The sequence below is a fragment of the Stegostoma tigrinum genome, chromosome 7, assembly GCF_030684315.1.
Source record: "Stegostoma tigrinum isolate sSteTig4 chromosome 7, sSteTig4.hap1, whole genome shotgun sequence".
Lineage (NCBI taxonomy): Eukaryota > Metazoa > Chordata > Chondrichthyes > Orectolobiformes > Stegostomatidae > Stegostoma > Stegostoma tigrinum.
The window spans coordinates 6351726-6377801 of NC_081360.1; the positions used below are offsets into that span (position 1 = coordinate 6351726).

Sequence of the window (26076 nt, forward strand, 5' to 3'; positions counted from 1 at the left end):
TATAAATTATTTTACTCCAGAGCATGCCAGCATAAGCAGTAAATTGTCAGCAGACTGGTCACCCGGGAGAACATCATGGGTGATCTTGATCTCGAGCTGTTCTTACATTCATTATGACAGCTGCAGGTCTTCTGTTGTGGCAAGCCCAAGGTCAAAGGATTGTCAGCCATACCTGGCTAGAAGAATGAATTCTTGTGTATTCTCTCCTGGTCAGTAGAAAAGGAGCAAGGGCAGAAATAAAGGGGAACAAAAGCAAAGTTGCTGGAAAAGCTCTGCATGTCTGGCAGCATCTGTGAAGGAGAAAACAGAGTTAACGTTTCAGGTCTGGTGACCCTTCCTCGGAACTGATGGTGACTGGGAAAACGTCAGTTTACATGCAGAAAATAGGGAGGTGGGTGGGGTAGGAAGTAAACGATAAGATAGAGCCCAAAGAGAGAGAAAGACAGTTGGACAAATAAAGGAGTTGCTAACGATCGGGCAAGGAGGGTGAGTAGTTGTTAATGGGGACTGTTAGTGACTAACAACAGGGGGCGTATAGTGACAGGCTATGTGGTAACAAGGCCTGGTGTGTGGGATGGTGGGGCTGGGACATGGGACAGTTTAGGCCCTAAAATGATTGAATTCAATATTATGAAGAAATAAAGGGGAATAAACAATGTTGGACTTTTAAAGTGTGCAGATTGGAGAGAACTAAGCCTTTTAATGGTTTTCTGCTGATATTTTACAGATTATTAACTTCTACATGTGCTTACTTATGGAAAGGAGTAAAGACACGTCTTTGCCCAAAGTTTACGCATTTAGTACTTTCTTCTATCTGAAATTGCATACTGGAGGCTACCTGGCAGTAAAGCAATGGACAAAGGGTATTGATTTATTTGAAAAGGACCTCATACTGGTACCAGTCCATTTAGGTGTACACTGGTGTTTGACGGTAAGCAAGCATTTCCTTTAACGTCCTGAGCTTATTGACCTGCTATTCTGCACCCCATTCATTAAATTTTGTTGTCCATTTGCATGAGAATCACTGAAATTTGGTCCAATAGATAATGGGTGAAAAGCTACATCAGACCATTTTTAATTCTCAAACTGAGCTAAATTTGCACATTTTGTCCTGAGTAACTGTTGAAGTGCAAGGGTTGACTTAAGCTCAGAGGAGAAAAGACAACTAAATTTGCTGACCACAGATAGTTATGCAGGAGTCTGTGCTGGAAGGAGCTAAGGTGTAAAAGTTTAGTGGAGGCAAAATGATTTCTTTGCAGTTGAATATCACCTTTAGCTGAAGCTCAAAATCAGGTAATCCCAGGGTTGCAAACAGATTCTGTTCCCGAGTCCATTTGCAACTTAATTTGTATGCAAGTTGGAACACAATACACGACAATATAAAATAGCCATTGGATAGTACATAAACGTTCATATGTCCTAAAACAGAAGGATTCCTAAAGTAAAGAGAACAATGATTAAAAATGAATTACATTTTTTGTACAAGAAAGTACATTGTACAAAATAAACAAGAATAGATAAGGGAAGAATGTATACAGAAACATAGGCAGTGGTGATCACAAGTTAATAAGGTCGAAGATATAAGATTGAAGTCATAGAGTCATTGAGATCCACAACACAGAAAAAGGACCTTTGTCCCATCATGTCCACACTGGTCAAAAACAATTATAGAATCATAGATCATAGAAGCCCTACAATGTGGAAACAGACCCTTCGGCCCAACAAGTCCACACTGATCCTCACAGCATCCTACCCAGACCCATCCCTATAACCCACCTAATCTACACATCCCTGAAAATTATGGACAATTTAGCATGACCAATCCACATAGCCTGCACATCGTGCCACCCTCGTCTAACTGTTCTGATCCCATTTGTCAGTATTTGGCTCATCGTATTGTATGCCTTGGCATCACAAGTACACATCTAAATACTTCTTCAATGTTATAAGGATTTCTTCTACCACCGATATGGACAGTGAGTTCCAGACTCCCACCGCCCTATGGGTTAAGAAGGTCAGTAGCTCAAAAGCTTCTGTTCCTTACCTTAAACTCTATCAAGGGGAAGTGTGTCTTCCTCTCTATTCTGTCTACACCCCTCATCATATTATATATGTAAGTCATGCTCCCCCTCAATCTCCTCAGCTGTAAAGAAAAAAGCCCCAGTCTGTCCAATCTATCCTCATAACTAAAACTCTCCAGCCTAAGTAACGTCCCGGTAAATCCCCTCTGCATCCTTTCCACTGCTGTCATATCCCTGTTATCATGTAGATTCCAGAATTGCACACAATAGTCTCGCTGCTGGCCTCACCAACGTTTCAGCATAACTTCCCTGGTCTTAAATTGTACCATTTTTCATGTATCCCTTTGCCTTGTTTGTCCTGCCTAAGCGCATCTTCACATATTCTTCCAGATTGAATTACATTTGTCACTGATCAGTTCATTTGACCAGCTGATCTATATCCTCTAGTTATCAAAAGTTATCCTTACCACTCCACCAATTTTTGTATCATCTGCAAACTTCAGTCCTCCATTCAAGTTCAAGTTATTTATATAAACCACAAACAGCAAGGACTCCAAAACTGACCCCTGCGGGACCCCACTAAACACAGACTCCAAGTTGGAAAAACACCCCTCAACCATCAACCTCTTCTTCCCTCCACTTGGCCAATTGTGGATCCAATTGCCAAATTGCCTTGGATCCCGTAAACTGACTGTTCTTACCTTTGCAGTCAGTCTCCTGTGCAAGATCTTACCAAAAGCCTTGCTGAAGTCCAAGTACACTACAACAAAAATACTGTACCTCATCTACAAACCCACTCACCTCTTTGAAAAATTCTATCAAGTTGGTCAGACCTCCATTTAACAAAACTATGCTGATTGTCCTTGATTGATCTCTGCCTCTCCAAGTGCAGATTAATTCTGTTCCTTAGAATTGCTTCCAATGGTTTCGCTACCACCAACGTTAGACTGATGGCATGTAGTTTCCTGGTTTTACCCCTTGCTCAGTTCTTGAATAATTGTACCAGGTTGACGGTCTTCCAGTGCTGCGTAACTCCCCTGTAGCCAGGGAAGAATTGAAAATCTTTGCAAGTGCCCTTGCTATTTCCTACTTTGTCTCACTCAACAATCTGGATACATTTCAGCCAGCTGTGAATTTGCCCAATTTTTAGTCTGTGAGACCATACCGAACCTCTTCTCTGTGCTAATTTCTTGAATTTCCTTCTTCCTAATTTTCAGCCCCATATTGTCTCTCTCATTAGTGAACACTGACTCAAAGTATCCATTTAGGACCCAACCTGCATCCAGGAACTCCATGCACAAATTACCGCTGTCGTCCTTAATAGGCTGTACTCTTTTTTTTGTTACCCTTTTACCATTAATGTACATGGAAAACAACTTAGGATTTTCTTTTATTTTACCTGCCAGTATCCTTACATGTCTCCTTTTTCAGTCTCCTAATCTCATTTTTAAATTTCCTCTTGCGCATTCTCCACACTTCTAGGGCTTCTACTGTTTCAAGTTCCCAGTATTTGCTATAAGCCTCCCCTTTTCTCTTAATCCATTGCTATATATCCCTCAATATTCAGGGTTCACAAGGCCTGAAGGTCCCACCACTCTGGCTACATCATATATGATCTTGTTAAAGTCAGCCAGCTCCCCCTTTAGGACATTGATTTCAAGTCCATTTTGTCCATTTTCGTAACAATCTTGTATCAAATGGAGCTATGATCACTCTGTACAAAATGCTTCCCCACTGCTAATTCAACCATTTGCCCAGTCTTGTTACCGGGAAAATTGAGAGAGATTTTGGTAAGTCATTCACCAAAGCAATAAATTATAGTCTAGCTGATGCTTTTGGAAATTAGAATGGGACTTGGGGAAAGTAAACTGGACAATTTTACAGCTGGACAAAGAACAACTGTGAGGAACATTTAAACCTGGGCTCAGTAGAGCCGTGAAAAACCTGTAAAAAGACCAGAACTAACTAGCCAGTAATGGATACAAGCAGAGACAAATAAATGAATAATTGCAAAATTGAAACTAAGTAAAATGTCTCCAGTAAGAACATAGACAACAATAAAAAGATATCGAAGAGAATACCAAAATGTTAGGAAGGAAGTCAATAAATAATTGAGGAGGGAAAGATAAATCAGAAAATTAAATTTGCCTGCATTGTACAAAGAAGTAGTAAAGTATGGGTTGAAAGCTGGTCACAAAGTAGAGCCCCTCTGTTGCCCTAGTGCTCTGTCCAGTCTCTGATCTCCCCATACTTCGTTCTCTGTTCCCTTGCCATCATATCAAAGCCTTGTATTGCTTTCTCTCTTTCAAAGAAAAGGCTTTTTTTAATCTCTTTGTTCCTTTTCTATTTTTTTCTGTCATGCTACCTTTCCAGTGGGACGAACTAGATCCATGTTTTCCACCACCTAAACACCCCACTCCTCAGCTACCTTCCCAGGTCCAAAGACATTGATGCCAATTTGCAGTGGTTTGCTGTCTCAGTGCCTTTGGAAGCAGTGTGTTCAGTCTCAGCAGAATCGACAATATTTTTGTCACTACGCCTGACTTAATACGACTTTTGTTGTACTTGACTGCTGCCGCCAAAAGGGGCACTTCACTGGAAGCTTTGTGCCATTGGGTTTGATTCTAGGCCAGAATGAGATCAAAGCAACAGAATCAGATCCGACTCCAGGAAAGTGGGATAAAACTGAGATTTGAGTGTTCCTGAGCTTTAGAGAAGAAATGATGAAACAAAGAAATTTTTTGTGTGCAATTCAGTATAAGGTGAACAATGACACTTAAAAGATGAATTTGTTTGAAACAGGTAGCAGATTTAAGAAAGAAGACAATCCTTCACCTTGATTCCATGGGCCAATGGAATGATGATTTGTGCTGGACACTGTTGTAAGTACCAAGCTGGAATCAAATGTCATAGTGATTTGAGATAATGGGAACTACAGATGCTGGAGAATCCAAGATAACAAAGCGTGGAGCTGGATGAACACAGCAGGCCAAGCAGCATCTTAGGAGCTCAAAACCTGATGTTTCGGGCCTGGACCCTTCATCAGAAAAGGGGGATGGGGAGACGATTCTGAAATAAATAGGGAGAGAGGGGGAGGCGGACTGAAGATGGATAGAGGAGAAGATAGGTGCAAAGGAGAGTATGGGTGGGGAGGTAGGGAGGGGATAGGTCAGTCCGAGGAGGACAGACAGGTCAAGGGGGCAGGATGAGGTTAGTAGGTAGGAAATGGAGGTGCGGCTTGAGGTGGGAGGAGGGGATAGGTGAGAGGAAGAACAGGTTAGGCAGGCTGGGACGAGCTGGGCTGGTTTTGGGATGCAGTGGGGGAGGGGAGATTTTGAAGCTGATGAAATCCACATTGATGCCATTGGGCTGCAGCGTTCCCAAGCGGAATATGAGTTGTTGTTCCTGCAACTTACGGGTGGTTTCATTATGGCACTGCAGGAGGCCCAGGATGGACATGTCATCTGAGAAATGGGAGGTGGAGTTGAAATGGTTCGTGACTGGGAGGTGCAGTTGTTTACTGCAAACCGAGCGTAAGTGTTCTGCAAAGTGGTCCCCAAGCCTCTGCTTGGTTTCCCCAATGTAGAGGTAGCTACACCGTGTACAGTGGACACCTTTAGTCAAATCTGCGATCAGGTTCACGCAAACTCAGTTGCAGGATTATAATTGTAAATATTAGCTTATAGTATAAGAAGAAAAATTGTTCCATAGACAAATGGTCCTGAAATAGCTATAGAGCTTCCAAGAAAACTAGGCTTCCTGATGACTCAATACATTCCAAACCAAAGCAGTAGTAATCATCAAAGCAACAACACCATTGAATTACGCTTATGAGAGAACTGTAGATGAAAATGCCAGACTATATCCATAAAGCTTCTCCTGTTAAAATATTTGTTTGACTCTTAAATAATTCTGTGATTTTGTTTTCTCATACTTCATTCAGATGCCAAACTCCTAGTAGTGATCATGCTTTCTGCAGAGAAGAATATCTTGATACCAGTTTTAAATTTGCCTTTTATTGTGAAATTGGAATTGAAGTTGACCTGCTTTTAAGGCTGGATATGTTCTGTTATTCTACCTGGAGTTTGGAAGAACAAGATGCAGATTTCTATTTCGTTTCAGCTTGTGTGTTGCTATAAGGTTATTTTTCTTTCAAAGCCGAAGAACCCAAGTTCCTTAAGTATTTATTCTTCACTTTTTAATAAATTCAGTTGTGAGTCCTAGGTGTTGCTGGCTGAGCCAGAATTTATTGCTGGTCCCTAACTGCCCTTGAGAAGGTAGCAGTGAGTTGCCTTCTTGAACTGCTGCAGTCCATGTGCCGTAGGTAGATCCACAATGCCCTTTGGAGTGAATTTCAGGATTTTGACCCAGTGACACTGAAGAAGGAGCAATACTGTCATGGACAGATGCATCTGCAGCAGGCAGATTGTTGAAGATGGGGTCAAATACACTTTTCCTTCATGAACTGCAGAGATCCAGTCTAGCAGCTATGTCCTTTAATACTTGACCCACTCACTCAGTAGTGCTGCTGCTGAGCCACATTTGGTGATGGACATTGAAGTCCCCCACCCCAAGTACATCCTGGCTTCTTGCCACATTTACTGCTTCTTCCAGTTGCTGCTCAACGTGGAGGAGCACTGATTCATTTGCCAAGGGAGAACGGTACATGGTAATTGACAGGAGATTTTCCTGCCCATGTTTGACTTAATGCCATGAGAATTCATGATGTCCACCGTCTATGTTGAGGACTTCCAGAGCAACATCCTCTTTGTACCACTGTGCCATCTCTGATGGGCCTGTTCAGTTGGTGAGACAGGACATATCCAGAGATATGGTGATGGTTGCGTCTGAGCCGTTATTTGTAATGTATGATTCCATGAAAATAACTATGACAGGTTGTTGGTCAACTAGTCTGTGAGACAATCCACCTAACCGGCACATCTTTGGACTGTGGGAGGAAACCCACGCAGACACGGGGAGAATGTGCAAAATCCACACAGACAGTCGCCTGAGGCGGGAATTGAACCTGGGTTCCTGGCGCTGTGAGGCTGAAGTGCTAACCACTGAACCACTGTGCCGCCTCAAAGTTCTGATCTACCATTCGATAAGATCATGGCTGAGCTGATTTTAACCCCAAATTCCCCATTCCTGCCTGCCACTGATAATCTTTCATCTCCATGCTTACCTAAAATCTGTCCAACTCTGCTTTTAAAAATGTCCAAAGACACTGCTTCCACCAGCTTTAGAGGCAGAAAATTTTCTGAAAATTTTGTTCCAACTGTTTTAAATGGCCGAGTTTATTTTTTAAACAGTGATCCTTAATTCTAGATACTCCCAGAAAAGAAAACATTTTTCTCTGCATCCCCCTGATAATGACTCCTCAGGATCTTACATGCTTCAATCATGTCATGTCTTACTGTTCTATACGCTAGTGGATACGAGCCTAGCTGTCAAACTTTCCTCAGTCTTTCGTTCCAAGTATAAATCAAGGAAACCTTCTCTGAACTGTTTCCAATGCATTTACATCCTACCTTAAGTAAGGTGACCACTACTGTACACACTGGTCTCACCAGTAGCCTGTGAAACTGAAGCATAACCTCCCTACTTCTCTGTTCTGTTACCCTCAATAAGCAATAATATACTATTCGCCAACCTAATTACTTGCTGTATTACATACTGGCTTCTTGCAATTCATGAACTAGGTCAGCCAGATTTCTCTACATCTTAGAACTCTGCATTTTAATTCTTTCTGCCAAAATGGACAATTCCACCTTCTCCCTATTTTGCCAGATCTTTCCAATCATTTAAGCTATCTATATCCCTTTATAGGATGACAAAGTGTAGAGCTACATGAACACAGCAGGCCAAGCAGCATCAGAGGAGCAGGAAAGCTGACACTTTGGGCCTAGACCCTTCTTCAGAAATCATTTTTGAAGAAGCAGATGCCCAGTCTTTGTTGTTTCCCCAATGTAGAAGAGACTCCACTGTGAGCAGCAAATACAGTAGACATAACTGGGTGAAGTGCAAGTGAAGATGAGGCACTGTTTCACCTGGAACATGTGTCTGGGGCCTTGGAAAGTAAGGAGTGAGGAGGTAAACTGGCAGCTATTAGAAACCTTCAGCAATTACACTGAGGCCAGTTAGCTTAACATCTGTCATGCTGACATTTCGGGTTGGGACCCTTCTTCAGAAAATTTTCAGCAACATCAGTTTTCCTGCTACTCAGATATGGCCTGGCTTGCTGTGTTCCTCCACCTCCACACTGTGTTATCTCTGGCTCTGGCACAGGCAGTTCTTACTCTCTCTGGAATGTATGGCTAGTTTGTTTGTTTGTTTTTAGTGGCGCAGACATCATGGGTTGAATGGCCTGTTTCTGTGCTGCAATTATGCTGTGGTACACTGGTAATGCCTGTGAGTCAAATAGCAATGCAGTTTTGACCACTTGGAATGGGTACTGCTGATTGATCTTCAAACATATTCAGAGCCTGAAGAAGAAGACAGGAGGAACATGAACAGAAAGGGCAATAGGAGAGGAGTGATTTCAAAGAAGACAGAAATGTATCTTGACCGTCCACTGCACAACTGAAATAGAGAGTCTTAGAGTCTGCTCCTTTGTCACATTGCTCCACCTGTTTAGAAAGAATTCATATTGATCATGTCACAACTATGAAGTGTCAGGTGATGATGCAAAGTGCTGATATAGCAGCACTCAGAAATTTTCAGCTTCTGACTTTCTTGTCATGTTTAATTTTAGGCGATACTTACAAGAAGAAAGCAAAAATAAGAAAGGCCGACGTTTGGATTCCTCTGAGTGGATTCTCCGCAGCATGAGATCTCATGTAGTTATAAGTATTTAATGTTGTCATATTTTACCTGACTTCTTAAAGGTCAGCTTTGTTTTGGAAATGACCAAAATGCCAGATCCCAGCTACCACAGCTGGAGGAAATTCACACTTTCCCTCTCATTTTCTGGCATGTAGGGAGGAGGTCAGCACTGGTTTATCACTCGGAATAGTACCTAATATCTCCTTTGCATGTTTGATTCAGAGAAAAATGGATGTTCCATTGGGTGCAAGGACTGCTGAGATTCACTCTGTGTCCTGGCTCATGAAGAATGGCCATTTTGCTGTAGTACTGGAGGTTACCTGAAGTCTGTAATGACCCATACCCATATTTAGAACAGTTGAGAAGTGTATTTTGTCTTACCTTTTTGGTTCTGTTCTAAGTTTGTGATTGTTTTTATCCCTTCATGGAATGCGAGACTTGTTGCCATAGCCAGTATTTGTTGCCACCCTGACTGCTGTTGAGAACGTGGTGGTGAACAATTACTGCAATCTTTCTCTAACAGTTTAGGATAATTGAGTGGCTTATTAGGCCATTTTAGAGGGTCGCTAAGAGTCAATTACATTGCTGGGAGTCTGGAGTCACATGTTGGCCAGACCGGGTAAGACTGTGGCAGATTTCCTTCCCTAAAGGATATTAGTGAATCAGGTGATTTTTTTTTATGCGTCAACAGCAGTTTCATGGTCATCATTAATGGTAGCTTAAGAATTTTTACTTGTAATTAATTTCAGGTTGTTATGAATTGAATTTGAATTCCAGCAGCTGCTGTGATGGCATTTGAATCCATGACAGTGACATTACCACTATGTTACTATCTCCGTAAAATCAATAGCAGGAATAGTAAGTTTCCTGACTGTAGAGCAGTTAAAAACAGTAAAACGCTTACCTGCAGTTAAGTAGGTTGCATCTGTGTAAAATGAAACAAAGAATAGTAGCTCCTGGAGATCTGAAACAAATGAAAACATAAATTGCTGGAAAAACTCAGCAGGTCTGACAGCATTTGTGAAGAGAAAACAGAGTTAATATTTCAAGTCCAATGACACTTCTTCAGAAGGTTTTTGTCTCTATGCAAAACTTGGCTCTTGAAATGCTCACCTACAGTGGTTGCTGTAATAGCATCACGAAAATCCTATTTGTAGGCAATAATGGCAACTGTTAATGTTCAAGCCTTTAACTCTTGTTATTACACAATCAGCATAACAACAAACAGAAGCAAGGTTTTATGTGCTGATGAAACAGAAATCTTGCATAATAAATCCAAATTATCATGGTAGAGGTGAATAAAAAGTAAATGTGCTGTTAAACTGAAATGAAACAAATGAAGCACGTCAGAAAATTTAAAAGCAGGAAACGTACTTTGAGATCACTTTGAAATAAATATCGTTTTTGGTTTCTTTCTGTTCTGATAGGAAGTTCCACAGCAAATGAATGGAAGTGACTGTGGGGTATTTGTATGCAAGTATGCCGACTACATTGCAAGGGGTGAGCAAATTACCTTCACCCAGGTAGGAAATTGTTCATGTTTCTTTTTGAAAGATTAAGTTTTCTTTTAATCAAGATAAATGGTTTTAAAACATGATATTTCCCACTTCTGCATTATCTGTGCCAAAATCAGATGTCCAAGTGATTTTGCTCCCTCCATTTACAAGAACCACCACCCAGACTTAACTGCAGTCCTGCGCTGCACCAGGCAGACATTTTTCACTTCTCACACCAACATGTCCATGGCCTTGCTGAGTGAGATTGGCAGTTAGTCCCAACTAACACCAAATTATGGGCATTTGCCATGAACTATATCATTGTAAATGCGATTTAAGACCATCAAAATCCATTTTGTATAACGAGCCAGCAGGCAGAAAAGATGACATCACAATTGTCTGTGCCAGATTTGAATACTAAAGGTGAAAAATCAGCTGGATTCAGTATGGCCAGACAGGCATTTGAATACTGGCCATTTTGGTATGATGTATAAAAGAATGGGATCTCTGGATTAAAGTCTCTGGATTATTACCTGAGCCAAATGCAGACTGCCATGGAGATGTGCGTATTGGGGTTGAAAAAGCATTGTGGGGGACAAAAGGGTTCATTCTCACTGGCAGCAATATTGAGTACTGGAAAGAACTGTACAGTTTGAAGGGCCTGTGCCTGAGTTGGGCCGGGAAGAGGATCCTCGTGGAAAGGATAAATGTGATGGTCACAAGGAACTTTAAATCAATAAAGGTTTTGTAATGTCTTTTGATTTTATTTGGATGTAAGTGTTGGATGTTAACGGGGTGTTCACATAAAGCCTTATAAATAGATTGACACTGAAACTGATTGGGTTAGGAAGTGTGTGCTTGTAAAATACAGTGCTAAATGAATTGTGAAAATTGCTTTCAGGCCTGTCCTTCATAAGTAGGCTTTCTGTTGTCGAGCAGTAAAAGGAGGGGCAGGCTCAGGATGGGAAAGATAGCTGAAATAATTATTCAAAAACAAACAAGAGGAAAGTGAATAGCATCATTATTATACTGAAACTGCGCTATGGGTGTTTCAGATAAGGAGGTAATGAAAAGATGTGCGGTAGGTAAGAGAAAGAAGTTTTAAAAAACATGTGTAAAACATCAAAGCAGAAGTATCTGACTAATGTGTGAAGTGTGGCCAATTAAGTATTCTTTACAAAATAGGATATGGAAACCAAAAATACTGGAAAGGTTCATATGGTCATTCAGTAACTGAAAAAATGAGATATGTTAACATTCAAAATGTAATTCTTTTTCTGATATTGCCCACACCTGTATTGTACAGTAGCAGACTTGTCCCCACCCAATGTTACACAGTGACAGACCTGTCCCCGCCATTACTTTGCCTACATGTTAGGCAGTAGCAGACACATCCAACATTACTACACCCAAATATTATACAGTGACAGACATGTCTCTACTGTTCTGTACCACAGTGTTATGTAGGACGGACATATCCACTAGTACTGTTCTGTGTTATGCAGTGACAGACCTGACTCACTACCAGTACTATGCTCTAGTGTTACACATAGAACATAGAACAGTACAGCTCAGTACAGGCCCTTCGACCCACGATGTCATGCCGAGCTACTATTGTCCTCTAAGATCAAACTCCCCTGAATACCCTATATTATACTATCATCCAGTGCCTATCCAAGAGTTGCTTAAATGTCCCTCATGTATCTGACTCCACTACCACATTCCACGTACCCATCACACTGTGTAAAGAATCTACCTCTGACATCTCCCTTATACTTTCCTCCAGTTTTTAAATTTGTTTTTTGACACAGCTGTTTCTGTATAACACTGGGGTACAGTACAGGTGGGGACAAGTTAGTCACTATAACACAGATACAGTACTGATGGTAACAAGTATGTTAGTGCTAGAGAGCAATTTGAGATTATGAATTAGATGTGTCATGTATTTAGCATAATTCACAACATTAACATGGGTTGAATGAAATGTGATTCTTATTTCCCTTAGTGACAATCTGTGACATAATCCCTGAGACACATTGGGTATAATTTCAAGTAGTTAATTAAAGTTTATTGTATTTTGGTCTCTTCCAGCATGACATTCCTTACTTTAGAATGAAAATGATTTGGGAGATTCTCAACAAAAGAATGCTGTGATGTCTAGCTGTTGATCGAATCAACGCTAAAGAAAAGGTCTAATGACTTCAGTGCATCCACGTGGGCCTTTAAATGGCCAGAAATGTGCTAAATGCTGGATTCTTTTTGGAGCCTGCATCTGCTTCTGGATATTTGAATGAGGATTGCACCAGATGCTTGTTGCCATTCTGCTCACTCACCCTTCATTCTGGTTGAGTATAATGGCACAGCAGATAACAAGAGTAAGGTAACGAGGAATAAACAGAACATCAAATTCAACCAACTCTCTTTGAAAAACCAAAGCTGACTTCTGGCCAAAGGGTGGTGTTCAGGAATGTATTTAAATATGTGTATTTCAACAACAAACCTAACAGCAATAAAGCCTCTAGAAAAGCAGTACAAACGTTTCTTGTCTTCTTGCACTTCTGAAACTGTGTGTAATTTGGAATACCAACAACTTAATGCTGATCAAGAAAGACTTTTTGGGGTAAGTGGAGTGAGTGTTAGTCTTCTTACCAGGATTGACTGATGTTGTTGACAGTCGTTCCCTCCATTATTACAACCACATTCATGTGGAAATATATGAATCGGTAATTCCTTTGGATACTGTATGCTCTTCAACTGTTATGTGTGTTTAGATTTATATTTATGGCTTCTCTCATTTAATAAAGTTTATTTGGTTTTCACATTCTGACCTTGTTTATTGTCTTTGAATTGTTGAGTTTATGATTCACCAAGTAAGCTGAGAGTAGTAATGCAGCATTGATATTGTAAGGAACTGTGTATGTAAATGTAGAAGAAGCGTTGGTGCTTCCAGTGCTTAGTGGATTGTTTATGTTAGCTAAATTAGTTTCCTTTTAAAAATCTCTGTCGAGAACTTCCCTGTAAAGAACCACAATCCCAGCGATTTGCTGAAGTGAGTTATTTTCCACTCTTCAAAAGAACACTACAGCAGTGTTCCACAGAATGATGGAATGTCATTCTGTATATTCAATTCCCAATAAAGTATGTAATTCTTGTGGAGATCTTTTAAAATTTGCAGCTTCTGTTGGTTTTCTGGACCAGGAATAAGGGCAGTAGTAAAGTAGAATGTGCCTGGCTTTGAGTTCCTGTCAAGCCAATCAGTTAGCTTCTCCAACTGGAATGGGAGTCCATGTCAACAACATCCAGCCTCAATGTTTCAGCACAAGTGCCAGATTATAAAAACCTGAAGAGAAATTGTAAATATATAGAATTCTTGGTACTACCACTGATATTAGCAAGAGTAACAATAGTTTTAGTTCCACTAAATCAATCTATCCACAAATCAGGGTCATCCAAACTTGTACCTAAATGTGTTCATTGCAGATGTATTTACCGGAACCTCATGCATGTTCCCATTAATTTTCAAAAGTGTCATTGCATATAAAAGTAAATCTAGAGTTCTAATATGGATGTTTTCATTAAGTGAGCTAAGCATGCTCTTAAAGAAAAACTGTCAGAATGCTCAGCCCACAACATGCAGCAGATCAAACCACATAAGCAAATTTCTGTGAGAATCATTGTGTTACTTAGTCTTTTCAAACTCTTTCTCCTCCACCCCAAACCTCCACATCCATCTAACTGGACTAGTATGGTAATCATGGCAACTGGTGGAATTTAAATTCAACTAATGACCCTGGAATTAAGCTATATCTAATTAATTATACCATGAAAACACATTCTTGTATTGTAAGAGACCATCTGGTTCATGAACACCCTTTGCAGACGTGGGCCAATCTAAAAATACTCAAGGAGCCAGTTGGTAGCTGACTGGTCATTCCATATTTGCATATCTAGACTTTGGCACATAAACAAATGACTCCAAATCCACAAGGTGTACTGTGCTGTTATGTTCTATGAACTGGTGCCAATTGAGGGAGCTGCCAACAGTCCAGTCAAGCAATAGCTTTATGTTATCTTACTCATGGAATCAGTCCTTACAGGCAATGCCGTACACTTTACCATCTTCATCCCTATTGATGGGACAGGGTATAGCCGTCAGACTTAGCAGCAGTCGTCTACGCTCAAGGTACTTACTTCAAGGACTACAACTTTCCCCTCTGTTGATTCAAAATGCCTCACCCACATATCTTGCATTTCCTGCACTTCTGCCCTCAAGTCCCTTCCCCTCAACAAAATTAAGGACAGAGTTCCTCTGGTCTTCATCCCACCAAACTCTGCATCTGGCGCATCATCCTCTGCCATTTCTGCCATCTAAAATCCAACCCCACCACCAAAGAGATATTTCCCTCCACACCAATAAATTCCTTTCATAGGGACCACTCACTCCACAACTCCCTTGTCCATTCCACACTCCCCATCACACCTGGCACTTTTCCCTGCAACTGCAGAAGTTGCTACACCTGCCCCTACACCTCCCCCCTCACCTCCATCCAAAGCCCAAGACAAACTTTACATATCCAACAGGCGTTGGATCTATACACCTATAGATCTTCCAACCCAATCTACTGTGTCCGTTGCTGCCAATGTGGCCTCCTCTACATTGGTGAGACCAAGTGCAGACTTGGTGACTGATTTGTAGAGCACCTGTGCTCTGTAATCAATAACACTTCCTGGTTGCGAACTATTTTAACACACCCCCCCCCGTTGACATTTTTACCCTGGGTGTCCTCCAGTACCACAAAGACACCTCATGCAAATAGAGGAACAACACCTCAATTCCACCTCAGAAACCTACAGCCCGATGACCTGAACATTGAAACCGGTGAATTCTAAACATCTCCACCCCTGGCCTCATCCCAACCTCCTTGACCTGACATACCTGTCCCTCTTATTCCCCCACTATCTGACACACCATTCCCACTGACCAATCCCTATCACATACAATCCTTAAGCCCTACCCCACCTCTTATTTATTTCCCAGCTCCTTTCTCCCCAATGAAGGGTCCCAACCTGAAACGTCAACTCTCCTGCTCCTCTCATGGTGCCTCACCTGCTGTGTTCCTCCAGCTCCACACTGTATTGACTGACTCCCGCAACTGCAATTCTTGCTACCTTCAACGATTTCATAATGTTTAATACTGTTTGCAACTTTGCAGATACGAAAGCAGTCGATGTTCAAATGTAACAATATCTGGAATATATTTCAACTTGGGCTGGCAAGTGCTAAATCACATTTGAGCCACACAATTGTCATGTTAAATTCCAGATCTCTCTATTTATAAATCGAAGCTAAGCAACTCCCCTTGACATTATGTTGTTACCATCACCGAATCCTCTCCCAACATCTTGAGAGTTGGCATTGACCAGAAACCCAGTTGGACTAGCAATATAAATACGGTGGCTATAAGAACAGCACAGAGGCTAGGAGTTCTTTAAGTTAGCCTCCATTCACTATTCTGACTTGAAACTGTTTCACCATTCCTTCACCCTTGCTGGGTCAAAATCCTGGAATTCTTTTCCAAGCAACACATTAGGTTTCCCTACAGCACACGAACCGTGGTGGTTCAAGGCAGCTCATATGACCTCCTCTGAGGCAATAAATGCTTGCTCACATTCCGTGAAGGACTATTTAAAAAAGCTCTGTTCTTACAATGAAATGCTGCCATTTCATGCCTGGCTTCCAATTGTCAAAATGAGCAGTGAGTACAGGAATTAGATGGTGTTGAGAGTGTGTGGGGACAGGTAAGAAAGAGGTGTGAATGGTGAAAGAGAAAACCTGCAGCGATGAATACATACTGCATACAGACTTGATCCTATTTCTAATCTTGAACTGATCAGGGACAATTGCGACAGTGCTGCTGTTGCAGAGATAACAAACAGCAGGGCAAGCAGCATCTTAGGAGCTCAAAAGCTGACGTTTCGGGCCGAGACCCTTCAAGATGCTTGGCCTGCTGTGTTCATCCAGCTCCACACTTTGTTATCTCGGATTCTCCAGCATCTGCAGTTCCCATTATCTCTTGCCCAAAATCTAGTCAGCCGCCAAAAATCACTTTCTCTACAAGCTGGGGTTTCTTCCTGGATCTGATATGTATTTTTGAATTATCTTCTTCGGGAAATAGTGGTGTAAATTCAGATTTCTCCTTTAAGGATACTGTACTTGTGGTGATGGGGGCTTCCAGCTGATCACTGACAAACTTATGCGAGAGGATTTACAAAGAGAGAAAGAGGACAAAACTCCAATTGGTAAGTTATCTCTGACTGTGCGCTCTCAAAGCCGACATTTTTGTGCAATCACATTATGTGGCTCCGCTCTCTCCAAACTGTTGTAGAGCTGGTGTCTTCATTCAAACAGCTTGTCCGTTGTTTTAAATCTCGTGAAGCGCTCATTCCGAAAGTCTCAAAGAGGTGCCCAGCCAACGATCCAACATAAGTTAACAGCTCAGATGACACACCTTCGTGATACCATTCAGACGCTGAATATTTTGTGCGTGCAATATCCCTTTGCGGAGGGTTGGGTTCAGCCGCGATGCCTTTCCCAGCCGAATTGCCTCCCCTCACTCACTGTCTATGGGCATTTAGAAGGAGGAGGTGTAGGTAAGCAAATACATTTCCTGTGGTACAAGGAGACACCACCGCGTACAATTTATCGGAAAGCTGACAGGCAGATGGGGCCACTCCGGTGCCATCGAAACACCGCCGCCATAACAACAACAACTCGGCATAGCAACAAGCGCGGCGCAGGAAGTGCGTTGTGTGCGCCGTCGTCACTTCCTGTAAGCGCAGAGCTCGAGGTAGGTGGCGGCGGCGGTTGGTGGCTCTTGCGCTCGCAGCTTTTGTCTCCCCCGCCCCACTCTCTTTTCATCCCCACCTTCCTTCCCGCTTCCTCTCATCTTGAAATACTTTGAAGCGTTTGGTTTTCACAGCCGCCGACATGAGCGACACCGAAGAACAAACCTACGTCGAAAGGGTGAGTTTTTATCGATATATACTCTCCCTCTGCCAGTGTCTGTTCTTGTTTATGTATTTTCATTGGGGTGGTGTTCTTCCTCGCACAGAAGGTTCTGGACAAGGCCCCCCTCCCTTTCCCCAGGGTCACGCTCTCCCTTTCAGCGCCATTGGCTCCGCCGTCTGCCAGCCCGACCAATGACCGCGCACGCCGTCCCTCTTCTTTTCCTCCATGCGGCGGTGCCGTTCGCGACCCGCGCAGCCTGTCAACCTCGTACCCACCAATGACCGGGAGAGGCGGTACTCTGCCGCTCACCGATTGGCTGTCTGCTGCTGGCAATAATGAGGGGAAGTAACCCTTTAGCACTGCTCCTTCCTGTAGCTATGATGGGCAACCCCCCCCCCTCCTCCCCCCCTCCCCCCCCTCTGATCATTCTTCTAATCCATTTTGTGGGATGTGGGTGTCGTTGGCTGATCAGCATTTATTGTTAGTCCCTAGTTGCCCTGAACCATAAAACCGTTAGAGGGAATTCTTACTGGGTGCAAACATTTGATAATTTGCACGCTTTTAATTTGGGTGTCTGTTTTTTTATTTAAACCCTGGAGGTGCGTGTTGCGGCTGGGTTTCTTTAGTCTGTTTTGTGTAAGCCTTTTGTATGAGTCTGTGCTTGGAATGTGGCATGTGGAACATGCTTTACCTCACCCCAGTAGTCATGATCCACCTGCCTACAGCATGCACGTTGTCACATTGTGCAGCAAAGGACCATTTAATGCTCCTTTCTGGTTGCCGAGTCTCGGGACTTTCCGTAATCTACTTCCTTTTCCCCCTGGGAATGCTTGCTATGAGTTATAATCTGCAGGTTGGTGGAGTAAAGGGCTTGAGGAGGGACTTGGAAGAGTTCTGGAAGTCTGAGAAAGTGGACAATGCTGGAAATGCACACTACTCTTCAATTGGGGGCTCCTGAGTGGGAATTTAAACACATAACTGCAGCCACTGTTGTATGTTCTGTGTATTTTTATTTTGTGGGGACAGGACTTTCTGCAGTACATTCAGGGCTTACATGTAGAGTTTGTGCCAAGCCTTAACAATATCTTCATTCATTAGTTCTTCTATATCCACACCTGCTTCCACAGTTGACTTTTTTTGGGGTGGGTGGGTGGTATGGAACCTTACTGTCAGGCAGTGGAAGTAAAAGATAGATGTTGACGGACAGTGAATATAGCTTGTGGGAGTCAGGAAATCAGGCAGTCACGATTTAATGAAGTTGCCAGTCTACAGAGAAATTTAAGTGCTCAAATTTATATGACTTAGTATTTTCTCCTACCTGTAGAAATTTCAACACTATATTACTGTACCTTGTCTATGTTGTATATGTAATTTAATCCAATTAATGTCATGGCTTGGTATGAACTTTCTTCACTTTTTGTTTATGCCCTGCACGAGCAACGTAGTTCTTTGTCAGAATTAAAGCTGGGGGAGGGCTAAAGAATTAAAGTTGTGCAAGTTTGAATTTATTTAGTCTGAAATCAGGTAATTTGGGTTTAGTGTGCCACATTACATTTATCAAACACTCCAGCTTGTAATCTTTAACATTTTAATACTAAAGCTGTGTAATACCATATCTGCTGCAAGGAGCAGTTGCCATGAGTTTTACTGACAAATGTGTTTTACCAAATCACTATGCAAATATTTTTCTCTTTAACCCCCTTTTCCCAAAACCCTGGTGGTATTTAACCGAAGCTACCGACAATAGAAGACAAGGGGGAGGGAGTTCCAAACTGTAAGTAAGATACTAGGGCTCAGCATTAATACTTTCCATTTAAGAGTTGCAGTTGGCCACTTTTCTCTGGGGCTTCTGTGTCTTTTAATGCTTTTGTCAAGAGTTGATCTCTGCTGTAAGAGAACTTCCCCACACTTGGGAAGATGCTTACATGCTGCTCACCCCCTTTTTCTCAAAGCAGGATAGGTCAAGATTAGGAATTTGTAACATTGACTTTTTTTTTGCTGTTGCAAGTCAGTGTTTTGCTTCCTTTTTAAATAACCTCATCATGCTACATTGCCCTGACAGCAACTTGGCACTTGGGTAGCCACTATCCCAAATAATTATCAACCAAAAAGTTATGTGGTTTAAAGCAGTCCTTTGTACTTCTTTCTAAACGTATTGCTTTGAAAATTTGACTTGTGAATCAACAGCAAACCCAACATTTGTATGAATGCTCCAGAATATGGTTGCAAAGTCTTTCTTTGTATTCTTGGCCCACTGAGCATGATCCAATTTGGTCAAACCCTATTTGTTGTATGATTGGAAGTTTGTTTTTTTCATTATCCTGCATTTAGAGAGGCTTAAAAAATGTTGGCACTCTCCCTAAAGTGTTTGTCAGAGCACCTGTTATTTTACGTTTATTAGTAGTGTCACTGACATTGATGAGGGAAGAGTCCCAAGACAAAAAGAAGATAGAAGCATTAAAGGTTCGTTATTTTTATTTACATACTGTGCTATAGGTTGATTTTAATTTTGAGATTTTCAGTATTTGTACTTTTTGACTATTGAAATATGTGGCCATTAATGATTATTTACACACCAAAGCCACTTAGTTGAGTTAACTAAATTGTGTTTCTTTGAGGTAATCCTGTTCAGTGACACATGGGCAAATTGCCTGAATCCTGGCTCAAAATCAATATCATCAGCACCTGTAGAGTGCAGTTTAAGAATGTGCATGGAATGATTTCAGTGCTGATACTGGAGTATAAGCAATTCAAATTTGAACTTGACTTCTGTGCTTGTAATCTTTCATTAATAATACAAATGCTGGAAATCTTTGAAAATAGAAAATGGTGGAAGCATACAGTGGATTGGCTGTCATCTGGGAATGAAATATTGATGTCTATAGATGGAATTTTGTTAGAACTGATGAAATCTGAATTTAATGAAAGTTTGTTTGCAGTGTCAGCCACCTTTTTCTTTCAAACTATATTATCTGTGCAAAACAACTATTTGCTGCACTCATTTTATGGACAGTGTATTGGACTTTTTGTCAGAATCAGCTGCTGATTTATGATGCCCAAGTCAAATTCTGTTTACTGCACAAAACCCTTTACCAATGTGTTTTATTGCATTCTGCAAGCCCTATTTATCATTCAGTTACCACGTTCCAGAATATTATCTATTCTTCTGTCTCTTTGAAGTGCACAAAGCCGTGAAGTCATTCGTGTTACTTAGTGTGATATGTTCCTAGATTTTATGCCTTATTGTCAGAGGAAAGGATATGCTTGTACTTGAGATACTATTTGAAGAGATCGACTGTGATAATTAGGGAATTCTTAATTTTTTTTTCCTCCTCGACTTTGTAATATGCTTGACAGTTCCATATTAGTGAGAGGATACAGTCAGATGATTGACCATTTTGGAGGTATGAAACCAGAGAGCACGTTCCATAACTAGAGGGGAAAAATGCAGTTGGGGTGGATGTTGAGTTTTGTGTACATAAAAAGAAAATCTGAAATAAAACCAAGATGCTGAAAATTGAAGTGTTAGGAAGAGTCTGCAAAGAGTCTTCTATCACATTTAAAGCACTTCATCTTTAAATCCAATGAATGATTGAGGTGATTAGTTTATAACAATCAGGAAATGAAAGCTGGACAGAACCAGTAGTTGGTCATGTCCCAGGGAGAAGGGATGACTTAAGTGAATCAATGTGCAGTTTTTGTAATTGACTTCAGTTCCTGCTCCTGTACAGCTTATCCTTGCTTTTGTTAAATAGCCACATTTTCACTTCTGCCTTCAAATATCAAGGAATGTATTGTCTTTCCCTAACATAATCTTCACCTGACATGAGCAGCCATGGCTACTTAATTATATATTTGAGACAATTAAAATAAAGAATTAGGATTTTTTTGCACCTAGTGTGGTAATCTGAATTGAGACATTGGCATCATGCTAAATATGTGCAGCAGACAATAGCAGATGCCTCTGCCCCTGATAATTGCTATTCAGAATCTTTCAACAATGACTGAAATATACATTTTAAAAGTTACTGGTAAATGTGTTTTTTTTTAAACATGAGGATACGTGTATAAGAAAACTACCTGCACTGGAGATGGATACAATATATTTGAGGCTTTTATCTGCAATTGGGATATGTAGTTCTATCTCCAATAATTGATGTTGATAGAAAGCATTTTGGAATTGTCAAGCCAATGTGTTGAGAAAAGGAGAAAACAGTTCTTCAGTGGAGAATTCAACAGTTTAAGTTCCTCAGCATACAGAGGTGACATCAGTTTCTCAAGGTCAGAAATCACACGACGCCAAGTTATAGTCCAACAGGTTTATTTGGAAACAAGTTTTCAGAGCCTGGCTCCTTCAGGTGCTGGTGAGAGAAGTGACATCTGACATGGAATTTATAAGTACAAGATCAAAGGTTCACACCACTGGGGATGTATTTAACAAACCTAAGATGCTATTAAATCTTTAATCACTTAGATTTTAATTGTTGAATATGTATACATAAATCCCCAGATTTTTCTTTCAAATCACAGCCCTAATTAAAAGTTTTATCAGTGGAAAGAAGAGGTGACGTTTTAGATCACAGTGCATGTTAGGTGTAAGGCCTTGTTTAGAATGTCAGCCAATGTGGCATTTTATAAATTCTTACTTTAGAAATAAAACCTGTCTGATTGTGAACCAGGACACTGATAGATTCTAAACAAGGCCTCACACTTAACAGATAGTAAGAACTGCTGATGCTGGAGTCTGAGATAAGTGTGGAGCTAAAGGAGCACAATAGGCCAGACAACATCAGAAGAGCAGGAAAGTTTCGGGTCAGGATCCTCCTTCAGAAATCTTCTGAAGTCCTGACCTGAAACGTCAGCTTTCCCGCTCTTCTGATGCTGCCTGGCCTACTGTGTTCCTTTAGCTTCGCACTTAACATGCATTATCTGACCTAAAACGTCACCTCTCTTTCACATTGATAAAAGCTTTAGGTCCCTCAGGGTAGTGACTTGAAAGAAATTCTGGGAAAATCAGTTAAAACTTTCGAACTGATTTAAAGATTTAACAACATCTTAGGTTTGTTTAATACACCCTGATCAGTCAAGTTACCCTTTGATCTTTTGCTCAAATTCTGTCTGACCCATCTCTCTCAGCAACACCTGAAGGAGGAGTGAGGCTCCAAAAGCTTGTGTTTTCAAATAAATCTGTTGGACAATAACCTGGTTGTCTGATCCAGCCCGACACCAGCACCTCAGTTTCTCAGGTATTCTGTTTAAAGCTAAAGAAAATGTCATCCTTCCTCATTTACTGGAGGTAACAACGCTTTACAGTTTACTAAAGGGGTGGCACGGTGGCTCAATGGTTACCACTGCTGCCTCACAGCACCAGGGTCCTCGGTTCAATTCCAACCTCTGGCAACTGTCTTGGTGGAGTTTGCACATTCTCCCCATGTCTGTGTGGGTTTTCTCTGTGTGCTCTGTTTCCTCCCACAGTCCAAAGGTGTGCAGGCTAGGTGGATTGGCCATGCTCAATTGCCCGTAGTGCTCAGGGATGATTAGGTGGGATGTCTGAGGCTGGGTGTGGACCTGTTGGGCTGAAGGGCCTGTTTCCACACTAGGCGTTCTGTGATTCTACGAACAATGTGTTTGCTCAAGGGAAGGAAATGAGCCAGATCTGTCAGGCTTCCTCTGCTTTTGTAGTGAAGTTGATCTTTCTCCCAGTTAATCTTGAGGCCTGTCTCCTCCTCCCTCAAACCTATTTGCAATAATGCTGATTACCAGTTTTCATTTCTTGGTCATTTTAGCTGGCACTACTGAAATTAGTTCTCTCATGCTGTTTCAAATCTGTCATCAGCACTCTTTTTTTATAAAACTAGCCCTCAATTCCTTCATTCTTAAAAGGCCTTTCTCAAACTTCTTTCTCTTCAAGGACCTTGAAGGTGTTGTCCCCTCTCAAATCCTTTCACATCTTCCCCAGAACTTTGCCTTTGAGCCCCTACCACAGTACTAAACAGGGTATCACTTGTGATTTTAGCAGCTGTGATTGTGACAAAGGGAAACTGTCTCCTCCTTGAAAAAACATGCAACCTTCACAGTGTGAAATCAGGCCATGTGACCCATTGTGTCTCTACTGGTTGGAAAAGAATTATTGTATTCATCCTGATTGGTAAGTAACCTTGTAGGTTTGACACTATAGACGGATGGACCAAAGGGTCTGTTTCACTACTTTATGACTGCCTTGAAATGAATGCCTAGGTGTCTTTCACATGAAAGAAGTATTTATTTATGCCTCTGCACTTTGAATGCAGAGTTCCATTCCCTTTGGGGAGAATAATCTCCTGCACTCTCCTCTAATCCTTCTCTTAATTTCTTGATTGTAAATCTACATGGTACCTTCTCCAGTGTAATCACATCCTCCATGTAATGTGACTGGAACTGCACGAAGTAATCTAGCTGTGGCTTAGCTAGTGCTTTGTGTAGGACAAAGATTGTGTCCTTGTGATGTATTCTGGTTCATTGTTTAGGGGCTGTCCTATTTGGCATCTTAACTACCCTTGTCCACCTGTTTGTCAAGGTGGGCAGGTGGGAATGCACTGAGCTCTCTAATCTTTGACATTTGATTATCTGACTTTTTATTCTGAATTCCTTTTGGTTTATTTGCATTCCCCAGGTGCATTACTTGACACTTAGGATTTGGATTGGATTTGTCACTTTTCTGTCAACCTGACGAGCCTTTGACATCTGAACATTTTTCAACTTTCTTCGTCCAGATGTGTTTGCAGATTTCTTAATTATACTGTTGACATTAAGGCTGAATCACTGAGATGTCACAAAAAGCAGTGAGCCAAGTTCAGAGGAACCTCACTGCAAAACAGCCTGCCTGCATTGGAAAACCCACTGACCATTAACTTGCTGTCCCTGAGAAACCTTTTTGATCTACACTTTACCCTAGGATTCTGTGACCTGTTCACTTTCCGAACATGCTATCATATGGCTTTTTGTTAAGCTTTGCTGAAAATTGTGTGGATACAGATACATGGATATCTGTTTCATTGGCCTTGTTGCCTTTTCAAAAGATTATATCAGGTTAGGCACTATTTTCTCATAGCAAATCAATTTTTTTGACCTTTCTGAATGATGATCTGTGCTGTTACAGAATATTACTAAGAATTTCAATAGAACTTGGGTTAACCAGGCTGACTGTTTCTGATTGGGAGTTTCCCTTCCTCCCTTAATAGAGGGCAGTCTTCCAGCAGCATGTAAATGAAGGCCACAGTCTTTGTTATTTCCGTCATTCTCTTGGCCCCTGACGTATTTATCTACTTTGAGATGCTAAGGCTCTAACTGTTTCCCCTTTTGCTATATTTATCCAATCTAGTATTTTGCAAACCTGTACAGGGACTTCATTGTCCACTTCTTTAATGAAGACTGATATGTAGCCATCATGAACCATGATCATGTCAATACACCTCCATGCCTAGCATAATTTTTAAATATTTAGAAAGTGTCTTTGGCAGTAATGAGCTCTCAAGATCTGATGTAAGTTTTTTTGCTCTTTGACTCATGCTAATTTTTATGCTGTTGAACATTCCTCTCAAGGGACATCTGAATTTGAGTCCCATCCTTTGAAGGGACCATATTTATTTTGAAGCCCTTCTATCTCTTTAAATGCCACTACTTTTGATACTTTTAATTGTGTTTAAAGTACAATTTTGCCAAATTTGACTCAGCAAAAATGTCAATTTCCATATTTAAAATGTTTTGAAATATCTATTGTTAGCTGACTGTTTATTCTTTTCTGTAATTGTATCTATCTGAATCATTACAACTATCAAAATACTATGCCGCTGGTACTCTTCCACCATCCCCTCAAAGTTCAGAACTTCCACTTTTTCCCAGTTTGAAATAGTTCCCCTGAATGCATTAAGAACTTGACGTATCTATTATCGCAATTGAATATTCTAGTTGTTGAAACATACTATTTACTGCCTGTTTGCTCTGCATATCTTTACACCTTGCCTATGTACTTGTTCTTCTGTCTTCCCTGACTTTTTTTTTGTTTGCATGTGGTCTGTTGTACACTCCCAGTGGTGTAACAGCCCCTTTTCTGCTCTTCATTTCATGGCTTATAATTCCTTCTCAATGCTGTACTTGTTTCTTTATCCAATTCTGGACAGTCCACCACTCTGCCCTCTCCGAAAACCCTATGAGAGAGAACGTTGACATGCCATCCCTACCTTGCCATCTTGTTTCAGTAATAAATCATGTCATAATACTATATCCTACCCAACTTATTAAACCGGCTCCTTGTATTGTACCATTTTGATATGATTTGGGTAATTCAAGTGAAGTTTAGTTTGCAAAAAACAAATCAGGCAACTTTTCATTGCAGATATCTAAGCACTTTAAAAGCAGCAAGATCAGCAACCTCAAAGTGTCAGCTGAGGTAACTAGTCATTCATTCATTGAGCTTTGTATTTATATTCACCATCTCATTTTAGTTTGTGAAAACCATATGCAAACAATCTAGTTTCCAAAATCAGATTCTGAAGGGAATAACTTCAAAGTTTTAATATTTAATGCTTTACATGTCAATTCAATCCAATCACACTTTAGTTTATCTGAAATTTGCATAACAATTTCCATTACTAAAAATAAACCTGATACCAGATAGGTTGGTTGGGCAAAACAGCATGCAGTGTCCACTTATGGAATGAACTGTCAGCTTCTTGTACTTGTCCTC

General features: G+C 41.0%; 2 protein-coding genes across 11 annotated transcripts in view; both read left to right on the top strand.

Annotated features, from left to right (window-relative positions):
* The window catches only part of LOC125453895 (sentrin-specific protease 2), a gene marked incomplete at its 5' end in the record, with an annotated part of 165131 nt that extends 152002 nt beyond the window's left edge, over positions 1-13129 (top strand). Inside the window, 5 exons of the mRNA XM_048534007.2 lie at positions 728-931; positions 4824-4903; positions 8776-8860; positions 10274-10369; positions 12434-13129. Of these exons, the coding sequence (XP_048389964.2) occupies positions 728-931; positions 4824-4903; positions 8776-8860; positions 10274-10369; positions 12434-12496 (528 nt within the window). The remainder of the gene's footprint in view (positions 1-727; positions 932-4823; positions 4904-8775; positions 8861-10273; positions 10370-12433) is intronic.
* A 4033-nt stretch (positions 13130-17162) lies between these two features.
* tra2b (transformer 2 beta homolog) overlaps positions 17163-26076 on the top strand; it is a 40165-nt gene continuing 31251 nt past the window's right edge. Inside the window, exons 1-4 of one of the 10 annotated variants that reach the window (XM_048534008.2) lie at positions 17163-17366; positions 19086-19125; positions 19753-19814; positions 25726-25779. In XM_048534008.2, coding sequence (XP_048389965.2) covers positions 17331-17366; positions 19086-19125; positions 19753-19814; positions 25726-25779 — 192 coding nt within the window. In that variant the 5' untranslated portion in view covers positions 17163-17330. Of the gene's footprint in view, positions 17367-19085; positions 19126-19752; positions 19815-25725; positions 25780-26076 lie in introns of those variants that run through there. The other 9 variants (XM_048534018.2, XM_048534010.2, XM_048534011.2 and 6 more) reach the window with 9 other exon arrangements.